A 12,851-nucleotide genomic window follows, 5' to 3' on the forward strand; every position below is an offset into this window, starting at 1 on the left:
AAAAAAAAAGAAAAAAAGAAAAAAAAGGACAACTAAACATCCTTATCATTTAAACAATACTAATGTTATTCATATTAATTAAAAAAATAACATTACAATTAACTTACATTATATTTACATTACTAATACAAGAAAAAACATCTTTCTCAATGTAAACAACCAAGCTATCACTCAACTATTGATTTCCCATTTTGTTACGCAATGGTGTTTTCACAATATTCATAGCTGAAAAAGCTCTCTCAACCGAAGCAGTTGCAACGGGTAAAACTAAAGCCAATGTAAGAAGTAAATACACATAGTTATATATTCTATTCATTCCTGTATTCACCAATTTTTCTGCCAGATCAGTAATTCCGTTCAATGATGAAAACTCTGTGCTGCTATCCATTTCAACAATATAAAGCCCAAGTTGATCTTCAAGCTTCATGAGGTCTCGGTCATTAAATTCTTGAGGGTAAAATTTAGCAAAACAAAGTATTTTTTTGTTTTTCAAAAGCTGCAAAATTATAAGCCAGACTCAAACATGCCATACAAAGAAGTAATTCAATATTTACCTCAGTGAAGCGATTATTCAATTCCACTAGTTGCTTATCAATGATAGTAAGAAATAGGTCCACACGATAATAATGGCGGTTTGTGATTTTCTGAGCTTTACGTCTTGATCTCCCTTGTGGTACAAATAAATCATCCATATTAGGAACGTCAATATCATTTTTGCCGCAAAACATTGATACTTGGCCAAGAAAATCATCAAAGTCATCATCCCTCACGGATTGTAGCTTTTGCTTACATCTTTGGACCAACATCATCACATTCACAATATCTTGATCTTTCTTTTGTAATGCCTTCGACAAATCATTTGTAATTCCCAATATAAATCTTATCAAATATAAGTGAAACACAAAGTCAAAAGTTTGTATTTCTTTCAACAACCTATTTGCTTCACCTAAATTATCTTGGTTGACATCATCAACAATCCATTCAAGCACCTTCACCACCGGATGAAACATAGTATTAATACTAAGTAAAGTATCATAATGTGAGTTCCAACGTGTATCATAAGGACGCTTGAGAGTAGTCTCTTGATTTAACCCTCGCCCTGTTTCAAGATCATCAATTTCAAGGGCTTTCATAATATCTTTTTGTTGTTGCTCTCTAAGTGTATCACGACGCTTACACGATGCTCCAATAATATTAACGACACTACTAGCCATTGTGAAGAAAGTAGCAATGTTTTCATTTCACTTTGCTACGGCTACAAGAGCTAGTTGTAGTTGATGTGCAAAACAATGGACATAATATGCTTGAGGATATTCTCTCAAAATCTATGTTTTAAGACCATTGAGCTCACCTCTCATATTACTAGCGCCATCATACCCCTGTCTTCGTAGCCTGGACATGCTCAAATTTGTTGAAGAAATCAATTGTTCAATTGCCTCTTTCAATTTGCTACTAGTCGTATCAGAGACATATTGGACACCTACAAACCTTTCAATTACTTGCCCTTTTTTGTTCACACAACGCAACACCACCGCCATTTGCTCTCTTATTGAAACATCACGTGATTCATCTACCAATATAGAAAAGAATGCATCGTCCATATCACTAATAATTGCATCAATGGTTTTAGCGGCACAAGAGTTGACAATTTCTTTTTTAATGTTAGGAGCAATATGCTTGAGATTCCCTGGAGCGTTCTCAAACACAACGGCACGAACTTTCTCATCATGATTGGCAAGAAATTGCAACAGCTCCACATAATTACCCTTATTGCTAGATGTTTCGCTTTCATCATGGCCACGAAAAGGAAGACTTTGTGGCAATAAATATCTAGTGCAATCAAGTGCGGCAGTTAATAGAATGTGATAATTAACACGAGCTTGGTCTGTCTGCTTGATCACAATGGTTTCAACGTGTTGCTTCTGATTCATTAAATCTGTACAATGTTGTGTAGCTTTATTGTGAAGACTTCCAACTTGTCCAACATGGTCCCTAAAATTCTCGGGTCCCTTCCTCCAATTTTTAAACCATTTCTCAGTGAAGACATCGTTTCTAGCCTTTCCTTGTTTATCAAAGTCGCATTTAAAAAGATAACAATGGAGACAAAATGCAGCATCTTTCTCTTTACTATACTCCAACCAAACAAATGAATCAAACCATTTCACAAGAAAACGTCGATTACTCTCCCCCATAAGTGTTTGAGGCATGTCGTTTTGGCTTTTAGGCTAACAAGGCCCCTTTGCAGATAGGCTCTTCGGATTTGTTCTCGAAAATTGGGATTATAATAAGTCATTGGAGGTCTAATGTCACACTTCGGACCCGAGGGTCGGTGCAAACCCCGAGTCCGGTGCGTGAGAAAATAAAAATAAAAATAAAATAAAATAAAAAATTAATTAAAATCCAAAACTAGGGTTTAAAATAAAATTCTCTTATAAAAATAAATCCAAAATCTTATAACTTTACAATAAATAAATAAAGCTCTACTACTCTCATCTAATTCAGCCTCAACTGGTTTATTCCTTTTATTGCCCACTAATTCATCTGAAAAATTAAACAGCGTGAGGGGTGAGCAACCACAGCTCAGTAGGGACATGAGACCTTACCACAGTAGATCGATATAACTAAATTAAGTGACATGCAATCACACAACCAGAATATCAGATTAATAATAATAATAATGCATGAATGAATGCTCTTCATCTACTCCCGTTAATTCATATAACGACAAGCAGACTGCACATAGATCGATATAACTAAATTAAGTGACATGCAATCACACAACCAAAATATCAGATTAATAATAATAATAATGCATGAATGAATGCTCTTCATCTACTCCCGTTAATTCATATAACTGGACAAGCAGACCTGCACGTCCCATACTATGCTTATACCACTTGGTCCCGAATGCCCGTTTATATGAACTAACACCCATCTCAATCATCCTGTAATTCCCCTTTTGTTAGTCATCTTGTCTAACTCCCTTTCGCCAGTCCCGAATCACCCAATAAAAACTATGTGCACTATGGGATCCCTGAGATCTGGTACCTGCCAAGAGTTAGACTCAACTGCACAAAAGACCATTCCCATTACCCTCTTTTCCATCATTATTTTCTCAACCCAACAACTCCAACCAATTACCATGACATGATATAATTATGCCAACATTATTCAAATAGTTCACAATACGTAAATATCCTATATCAAGAACATTATACAATATCACACATAATATAGAGCTGACCTCATAAAATTTAATTAGATCAATCCCCGTAAAGGTCCCCAAGAAACCCCTACCTCGATTCCAAAGCATTGCTCCAATTTAAGAAAATACAAGCTAAGCCCTATATCTCTTTCAAGAATTTCATCATCTCTCTCTCTCTCTCTCTCTATCTATCTCTATCTCTCTCTTTCTTTCTTGGTTCATTTGCTATGCACATAATGTCCTATATGTAAGGAAATAAGTCGGTAGTAAAACACTTCGTATTGGATAGTGTAATGGCGGTTCATTTATACTTCCTAACCAAGTAATACATATAGCAGATAAGGAAGAATGTCTTTGTGATTATTCTTCCAACTCCTTCAATCATATCCTTTTTTCTTTGGTGAGTTGGCTAACCTTGCTACTTAACATAGTTTTCACTTTGACACGTACAAGGACTATTAATAAGGTCTATGAATTGACAAAACTAACTAACAAGGTCTATTAATATATATCCATATATATATATAATAGAATAAGATATTATGTAATACACATATATATATTAAGATATATGTATATATATATATATAACAGAATAATATATGTAATAAGATATAAATATATAAGTATTATTATAATAATATAATAATGAATATAAAAGTATAACAACAATATTTACATATACGTACCAAGATAATTACACATACTAATATATATTTAATCAAGATAATTATATATTAAAAAAAAATATAGGATTTCGCATCTAATTCCAGGGTTTGCAGGAAGATTAGCCAATATATTTCATCCAACTCAGTGACCTCCGATCGTTTTGGACTACCCGAATTATTCAAGGAGGCTGTGAAGTAGGCGGATTATTTGAAGGTTGATTTGAACTAGCCGGATTATTTGAAGGAGGGTTTGAACTAGCCGGATTATTTGAAGGAGGATTTGAGCTGCTTGGATTATTTGAAGGAGGATTTAAACTCTTTCTCTGAAAGTACTGTCCCATAATTGTACAATTAAATAAATAAATCAATATCAAATTATCAATTAAATAAATAAATAAAAATAATTATACCTCAAATAACGTGTCACATAGCTTGGTATTCACTCGAGTTTGCTACTAATCTTACTAATACAGAGAGAGCTAAATAACCACACACCAAAAAAAAAATTAAAAAAAGAATAAACAAAATTGGAGTTTGCTCAAAAAAAAAAAATGTATTCAACTTACGTTGGATTGGCCTACTCAAGAAGGAAAAAAAACGCAGGATTCTTGTGATGCACATACACTTTGATGAAATTGGGTGATGTTAAATTGGTCTTTTATAGAGAGAATTCCCAATCCTACTTAATTAAGGAATTCCCAAGACCCAATTAAATAAAGAGAACTCTTAATTAAAACCCAATTAAGTAAGGAAATAAAACCATTTGAAAAGCCCACAAAAAAGCCCACGTTTACAGATCGCTTTTACTTTTTTTTAATTTAAAAACCTGGTCCAAAACGACGTCGTTTTGGCCTTTTTTAAATTATTTATAAAAAGGCAGCGCGTTTTAAAACAAATTGGTCCAAAACGACGCGTCTTTTTGGCCAGCTTGGTTAAAAAAAAAGAACATGCGCGACAAAGAAGCAGCAACGCCAATACTTGCGCATTTCATCGAACACCTTATGTGCGCCACGTCAAGCAGAGGTGCAACTCCGCACCTCTAATGGAGATTTCCGGCGACCGGAGGTGTAGGTGCACCTCCTTGCGCCTGCATAGATCCGCCAGTGGTTACAGGTGTCCATATGTTTGTGTTTTTCTAAAACTTAACATGAAGAGTGGTGGGGTGTGTATATAGATGTATTAGGGTTAAGTCTTAAGTTGGATCACTTTTTTGTCTTTTTACACAGTAATAAAACTTAAGAGCTTAATGATTTAAGTATTAGGGTGAACAAAAAAAAGTGTGGGTTTTAAATAGAAAAACTTTTTAAAAAAGAAGGAAATCAATTGGTTTACCATTGCTGTCTTATCCTTCTTCACCAAAAATAAATATGATGTGCTGCGTTTTTTTTTTTTGCCTTCTTGACCAAAAGCCAATTCGGTTTTTTTTTTTCGTTTCTCTTTTTGCCCTTTTTCGCAATATGTTTTTTATTTTATTTTTTCTGATTCGGCTCTTATGATCAGTATTTAGTAGCAAATTCTACACAACTTGAGGTCTGATCAATTACGATTTGTTTATTTTATTCTATTATTTTTAATAAAGCTTTTAGTCTTTCAAAATTGCACTTCCGCTAAAAAATTCATGGTTTCAATTGCTTGTTCATAGTGCTCAGCATCTACTCACTATGATACATCTATAGTGAGTGAATCCCAGCTGCATCATGCAATGCCGCATACTCAGGTTGGATACGCCCACACGCCACTAGACATTGCAGACGATGAAGTAATAGCCTTTTGGTAGGGGGTGAAGATTCAGATGACTTGGTGACTGTCGCCCAAGCTTTGCACTGGTGGTTTGACCTACCAAAGTTTTACAATATTGTTTCGCGTCTTTTGAAGAAGCCAGGAGGTGTATTTACTGTTTGCTGCTACAATGACATTGAAGTTGGTCCATCATTTGATCCTATTATGAAGCGATTTCATGACACAACACTTCCCTTCTGGGACAAGTTCAACACTATTTGATGGCTACAAGACGCTTCCATTTCTTTTTGAAAGTGTTGGTTTCGCATCCGATTGCCACTGGACATCCCAAAGAAGCTTTCATGTGAAGGGTTTGAAGATGTTATCTGGAAAGGTGGTTAAAGAGTTTGAAAGTGCTTCGGGTGGCTCCAAATGGGTCAGGTCTGTCAGCTACAAGGCTTTTATATGCTTGCTGGAAAAGTTAGGCCATGAAGCCTGTGATAGGGTGGTGTTTGGGAGAGTTTCTTAAAGCACGTAAATTCTTATATGTATATATGTGTGTGTGTGTGTGTGTACTTAAAAAATAGTGAGTGCTTGAACATTCCTTTTGGGTCAGAAATCATAATCACCTGGAAATAGTTTGATTCAGTTGAATTTCCAACTTGCAAACAAATGAAAATATCACACCCGTGCAGGTAGAGATGCAAACCAATGACATAACATTTTTTTGTAGAATCTACAATGTTGATTTCTTGGACTGCAGTCATCATTGGAATAGGTTCAGAAAAAGCAAAGTTCTATGGGAGCTTCACAAATAAAAATATATATAAAATAAAAACAACCCGTTCACTGACATTAACCTTGTCCAATCAGCGATCTATGGGAGCTTCACAAATAAAAAAATATATAAAATAAAACAACCTGTTCACTGATATTAACCTTGTCCAATCAGCGATAAGTAGTCCAAAATTATGAATGGTGCAGCAAACACACTAACATAAGAAACGGTAGTCAAATTCAGCAAATATATTTGATGCTGTTTGGTATCAATCCACTGTGAGACTTTAAATTATTGATGAGGAGGGCTTTGATTTTTAGACTACTAGTCAAAGAGAATAAAATTGCTTTTGCTTTCTCTTGCAATCCTTCAAATTCATTAGTTGAAACGAAATTGGACTTGGCTTCTAACCTAATTTTCTGTCTTTATCTTAAATTCCAAACTAATTACCCCAGAAAAGAAATTGAATAAAAAAATTATGACTTAAAAGACTTAATTGGGGTTGTCTATGCGTCAGCTTTAGTGAGTTAAAAGGTGCCTCATCTTCTTCTCTTGTTTCATTATTTCATACACAGAGAGAGAGAGAGAGAGAGAGTGTGTGTGTGTGTGTGTGAAAGAAAATGGCAGGTTTGTTTGACAAGCAAGCAGAGGTGTACTTGGATGGAAGGCCAACTTATCCCAAGGAATGGTATTCCAAGTTAGCAGCTCTCACCCCTCACCACACTCTAGCCTGGGATGTTGGAACAGGCAATGGCCAAGCCGCCATAAGTGTTAGTATTACAATACTACCCACTCCCCTCCTCCTCTTTTTATTCTCTCTTTTTGGAGCATTTTTTTTAATTTTGATTTTATATATAAACACTAAAACCTATAAATTAAATTGAAGGAAAAAACCCAAAAAAGGTCAGATGTCTTAATTTTTAAGTTGAGTGGTGTGTGAAATACAATTACTATCCTTGCAAAGTTAAATGGGGTTTTTCTTAGAGTTTGAGTATTGTAAGGTTCTTTTTACTGAAGACTTCCTAAGACTATACAATTACTAAAGACTCTCTTTAGTTTTTCTGGCTTGTTTGCTAAAGACTCTCTTTAGGTTACAGGTGTCCATATAAAATAGAACAAATAGAAAATCAGGTTCTTACCTCCTCAAACATAAATTTTGTAACATACAAATATAACTGACCATTGATGAAATCAAATCTTGATTGAATTTTTTTTCTAAATGTGCAGTCTGACAATATAGCATGTTAACAGATTTTTTCTGACAAAGGGCAGTGAAGCAAACATTGTCATTCGCTAACAAAAAAAGAGATATATATATATATATATATACACATAGATTTATGCACTAAATTGTTTCTTAAACAGGTTGCCGAACACTATGAACAAGTGATCGGAACCGATGTGAGTGAATCCCAGCTGCAGCATGCAATACCGCATCCTCGGGTTCGATATGCCCACACGGCATTGAACATTACAGACGAGGAAGTAATAGCCTTGTTAGGTGGTGAAGATTCAGTTGACTTGGTGACTGTGGCTACAGCTGTACACTGGTTCGACCTACCAAAGTTTTACAATCTTGTTTCACGTCTTTTGAAAAAGCCAGGAGGTGTATTGGCTGTTTGGACTTACTGTGGCATTGAAGTAAGTCCAACATTTGATCCTGTTATGAAGCGATTTCATGACACAGCACTTCCCTTTTCGGACAATAGAGCTCAGTATGCGTTTGATGGCTATAAGACACTTCCATTTCCTTTTCAAAGTGTTGCGGGTTTCGGATGCGAAGGGAACCCGTTGCCACTGGCCATTCCGGCGAAGCTGTCATTTGAAGGGTTTTTGAAGTTTCTGAGGTCATGGTCTGCAGTCACTACAGCCAAGGACCAAGGTGTGGATTTGTTACCTGAAAAGGTGGTTAAAGAGTTTGAAGCTGCTTGGGGTGATTCTAAATTGGTCAAGTCTGTCAGCTACAAGGCTTTTATGCTTGCTGGAAAAGTTAAGCTGTGAAGCCTGTGGTATTATTATTATGCATATTGAATTTGAAACAGAGAGTAGGAAAGTGGGGATTGAAGAGGGTGCGTAGGAGTTGCTTAAATAAAGCTTGTAGTTTGATATTCTGTTGAGTTTCCGACTTAATTGCAACAAATAAAAATATCACACCCTCAAGAATATCTATGACATCAGGTAAAAAAATTTCAGCGAACTCGAAAATAATATCCTCCATAAAAACAATGCGTGCGTCCTCAACCCAAGAGATTTAACGCATACTTTAGCAAAAGAAAGACTTCAAAGAGTTACAGAAGCAAAGCTGTTCATAGCAAACAAAGGATCTCCTTCCACAACTTTCAATTGAAACATTGAATTTCACAAGTGTTTGAAGCCCTTGGGAACAATATAATTTCCATCAATACCTCTAATGCGTCATCAAACTCCATATCGAAAGTCAAAACTTTCAACTCATTGAGGAGCTGACCGTGCTCCAACAAATACTCTACCATCTCCATCTCATCTGACCCTCCCTTGAATCCCGATATGCAAATAGTCTTGAGGCATGAAGACAAACAAACAGGCACAAGCTCGGGTGGAGACCATTTATGTTCCAACTCATCTTCATCATGAGCAGCATCGCATTTAATGTTCTAAAGATGGTTCAAAATATATGAGTTAAATAAAATCCTTGAAAACTGAATACACATATATTTGAGGGACATCTTGTAGGACCCGACCCCTCCACTTATATTCCAATGATCCGAACTGTCAATTTTTTAGGTATTTCTTCAAAGATCATCTTTGCAAAAAATCAGTTGAATCCGCAACCATTAACCACTCAATTAAAAATTATTTTATTAATCACAATTAGATATCTTAATGGTTTTTAATTTGTGTAATTTTTTGTCATAATGATCTTTTAATGAACACTTAAAAAATAGACACAGTATATTTAGCACCACATATATTTATATGTATACATATTATATATGCATATATATCCACACCATATATTTAGCGTAAAGGTAAATCCACTTAGACTTACAACTGCAAAGAGAAGATTTTCCAAATTGGGCGTTATCTTGAGCATGTTTGTCAGTGATTTCCATGAGCAGCATGCTAAGTGATTTAGCTCCAACTGGTTCAAATGATTAAATGTTGGCAAAGAACATTGATATTCGATGTGAGGATCCTGCATGGAACAAGAAGTATATTAGGTCATTTACCTCCGAAATTAAATATTTCGTCAGAATAATATATATACGATATCAATGTAATATAATGCTATTTGAACGACATTTATGGACCACATTTCTAATGAAGGTAGGCTCCATCTATATTATAGAGAGGTGATCAACAATATGGTCAATAAATATGGTACAAATAACAGCATTCATACAACATTAACACTGATAAATTCTAGCAATTGAAAAGGCAACAGACCAGTAAGAGAACAAGTTGAGTACACTTACCCCCAAAACTGGAACTACAAGTGACAGATGTTTAACATTGCTGATTTCTGCAAAAAGCCTCTGCACACGATCAACATCAGCAAGGACATCGGCAGGGTGGCCTTCGTCCTCCTCACGCATTACACTGAAATCAATCTTGGCGTTGGTCAAGGATTTTGCACCCTTCAAACAATAGCTCGCCAAGAAGTTCTCGGTGAGATCCAAGTCTTCAAGACTTGGAACATCCGCGTTAACAAAAATCTTGTTCTCCCCTAGTGTCATAGCATGAGCAAACAAATATATTTTTAGTCTTTTTAGTTTCGGTGCGGAGATCGTTACATTCAAAACTTGATTCTCTTCAAGCCATCCAAGATCTCCATCTACAACCAAATCTTCGAGCGCAGGGCAGCAGGAAAAGAGCTTCTCGATTTGCTCGACATATTTTGGAAAATCGAATGTAATGTGGAGGGACTTGAGCCTTGGGAAACAGTTTGATGTGGGAGGAGCAACGACAGTAACATGCTCTCCCATACTCAGCTTCAAAGTCTCCAAAGTCTTGCACACGAAAAGATCTTGAGGCAACACAAGAAATTCGTGTGAATCGTCCCTCTCATCAAACTCAAGGTGGAGCTCAACAACATTACGCCTAAGGGCGGTGCAAATCCATCCATTGATACGACCAACTATGCCGTCGAGATCGACACAGCAAAGATGAAATTTGTGAATGTTTGATGATCCGCGAAAGAGGAGGTATCGATCCACATACGCTGCAGTACCACCTGAATCCCATGCAGTTGACAACACAATTAGCTCTACAGTGGGAACAAGAGTCCACATATTCTTCCATCGATTTGATAAAAAGCAGGTCGTCACAGCATCTGATGTTGGAAGGAAGGAAAGAATGTGGCAAATGATTGCATCAGGCAATGCACTGATCCTATCTTCAGTGCGTGCTTTGGGACACATTGACTTTGAGTTCGAATCCATTTCCAATGATACGTTTTCTGCGAGAAAAAAAAAACATAATGTGGCAAGGGAGAAAACCCTTTGACAAAAAAAAGAAAAGACGAAGAAGTTGAAAACCCAAAGAAACCAATTTCGGTGGCTTAACAAGCATTGTACGCTTGTTTTAGTACCCACAGAAAATAAAAATTATTTGGTTTATGTCCTTTGGGCATTGCTTGTAAAGGGAGAAATTATAGAATAGTTTCACACATGTGCAAAAATAATTCATAAAAAATACAAAAGAAAAATTTATGTACACATGTCAAACGCAAGTAGAGGTTCCTACTTTCACGGGAATGAGGAAAGTATTTTTCAAAGAAAAAAAGATTATATACATAAACCCATGAAAACTTGGGAAATTGTATCCATGAAGCTAGAGAAAATTTGCTCCATAAAATTCTACACTTAAAAATTCAGTAAAAACTCTGCAAATTCTCAAATAAAATTATTTCACTAATCTTTTCTAGACCTATCAATGGATCCTGTTTGAATCCAAATCCAATACAAATCAGAATTCACTAATGCTCATGTAATAATCCGACCAACTTAAGAAAATATTTAATATAATTTAATATAAATTTTACATATGTATGCAAGAGTAATTTGAGTTTTATATACATTTAGAACACACTTAAACTATTTATTTACACTCCAACAACAAATAAAAGCTAGTTATTTATAAAAAAGTATCAATATTCGAAAAAAGAGAGTGCATAAACACAATAAAAGAACGATATTACTAATGAGATTTTGATTTTTTTCTAGGTCTTAAACTGAATATGATCCTGCTAACGGAGTCTTGTCTAGTGAAAAATGACCTTAATTTGCAGACCAATGGTCTCAAGTTCGAATTCCCATGGCACCATGATAGTGTGTGTATGGGAGAAACCATCTTCCCTTTGTAATTTAGACTATTACATTAATATATATATATATATGATCCCATCTTAATCCAACAATCATCAAATATGGATTGAAAGGTTCAATCCATTGATCCAAATCAAATCTAAATCATTTAATCCGATTATAAATAGATTTGGGTTTAGATCAGTCCGATCTGTTAGTCCAACCCGAGTTGTATGTGGGTTTCTATTGACATTATATACTACAAGGTATTAAATCATTTAGTTTTTTTTGGGTATCCAAACAGAGGGTATATAACATAATAAGAGCTAATAGAAATTTATCAGAGAATGAAAAATACCTTATACGGTTCTGGTTTGAGGTTGTCACCGTGCCGATGAAGTTTGTCCGGCTGTTGATAAACAACGGGAAAAAAAAAATGAAGATGAGAAGTTGGGCTACTTCCCCATGGAGGCATTGATGGGAATATGGAGGGTATTAAATATTTATGTTGACGAAAATATCGAGGTTCCAAAAACACGAAAGCAAAAATGGAAATATTTTTTTTGGTATGAATATAAATGGAATATTGATAGCGATACATTATCGATAAATGTAAGTTAATAGAAAATATGAAAATTTTGAATATATTCTATCAAATATTTGTGGTTTTCCCTAAAAGAAAGTATTAAAAGCAAATGTTGGTTAAGCTTAGTTACAAGACAAAGTGAGCTCGCTCTTTTTGCACTAAAAGTTTGAATCCCTTGAAACCCAAAAAGCTCATCTCTCTCTATCTCTCTCTCTCTCTCTCTGATAACCTCAAGCCCTCTAGTGGGCACTACCCCTCCTCCCCTCCCTTTTCTCATCTTCCTTCATCCCCTTCTTCTTTCCCCTCTTTATCCTTCCCTTTCAACCCCCCTCTTTCTCCCTCACGTTCCTTGGGTGGCTCTTACTGCCCCTTCTTAGGTTTTATGACTAGATCCGTTAGGATATAGAATTTGTTAGTTGGTTTTTTTTTTTTTTTTTTTTTGTTTTTTGTGTGTGGAGGGTCTTGACAGTCATGGAGGAGGCGGCAATGTCGATGTCGATGGGTTTAGCAACCACTGCGAAACACCATTGTCTTCATGATATAGTTGTTGTTTTGACCCATATATACACAGATTTGGCACTAGTTTAGATTTTGGAGTTACAAAAATGAA

The 12,851-nt window shown here is 35.5% G+C and overlaps 2 protein-coding genes and 2 pseudogenes across 2 annotated transcripts; 2 read left to right on the forward strand and 2 right to left on the reverse strand.

Moving 5' to 3' along the window:
- Positions 1-103: 103 nt before the first annotated feature.
- On the reverse strand, positions 104-1,931 carry LOC103325993 (uncharacterized; annotated as a pseudogene).
- A 2,984-nt stretch (positions 1,932-4,915) lies between these two features.
- Positions 4,916-6,084, forward strand: LOC148918746 (uncharacterized; annotated as a pseudogene).
- Positions 6,085-6,923: 839 nt separating this feature from the next.
- LOC103325994 (uncharacterized) lies at positions 6,924-8,533 on the forward strand. The gene is made up of 2 exons (XM_089048237.1): positions 6,924-7,140; positions 7,736-8,533. The coding sequence occupies exons 1-2, from the start codon at positions 6,991-6,993 to the stop codon at positions 8,369-8,371; spliced, it is 786 nt and encodes a 261-aa protein (XP_088904363.1). The 5' UTR covers positions 6,924-6,990; the 3' UTR covers positions 8,372-8,533.
- Positions 8,534-8,609: 76 nt separating this feature from the next.
- LOC103325995 (F-box/LRR-repeat protein At4g14103-like) lies at positions 8,610-10,791 on the reverse strand. Its single transcript, XM_016792741.2, has 3 exons — positions 9,826-10,791; positions 9,399-9,545; positions 8,610-9,003 (listed from the first exon to the last, which is right to left on the reverse strand). The coding sequence occupies exons 1-3, from the start codon at positions 10,789-10,791 to the stop codon at positions 8,710-8,712; spliced, it is 1,407 nt and encodes a 468-aa protein (XP_016648227.1). The 3' UTR covers positions 8,610-8,709.
- Between the last annotated feature and the right edge of the window lie 2,060 nt (positions 10,792-12,851).

Source organism: Prunus mume, linkage group LG3 (genome assembly GCF_029339155.1).
Source record: "Prunus mume cultivar Tortuosa linkage group LG3, ASM2933915v1, whole genome shotgun sequence".
Taxonomy (NCBI): Eukaryota; Viridiplantae; Streptophyta; class Magnoliopsida; order Rosales; family Rosaceae; genus Prunus; species Prunus mume.

Excerpts from the sequence above, each read along its gene's own strand:
- LOC103325994 (XM_089048237.1), top strand. The coding sequence starts at position 6,991 with ATGGCAGGTTTGTTTGACAAGCAAGCAGAGGTGTACTTGGATGGAAGG. Across the intron at positions 7,141-7,735 it reads ATGGCCAAGCCGCCATAAGT|GTTGCCGAACACTATGAACA; the intron begins GTTAGTATTACA and ends TTTCTTAAACAG.
- LOC103325995 (XM_016792741.2), bottom strand. The coding sequence starts at position 10,791 with ATGGATTCGAACTCAAAGTCAATGTGTCCCAAAGCACGCACTGAAGAT. Across the intron at positions 9,546-9,825 it reads TTGTAGTTCCAGTTTTGGGG|GATCCTCACATCGAATATCA; the intron begins GTAAGTGTACTC and ends TGTTCCATGCAG. Across the intron at positions 9,004-9,398 it reads AAAATCTTCTCTTTGCAGTT|AACATTAAATGCGATGCTGC; the intron begins GTAAGTCTAAGT and ends AACCATCTTTAG.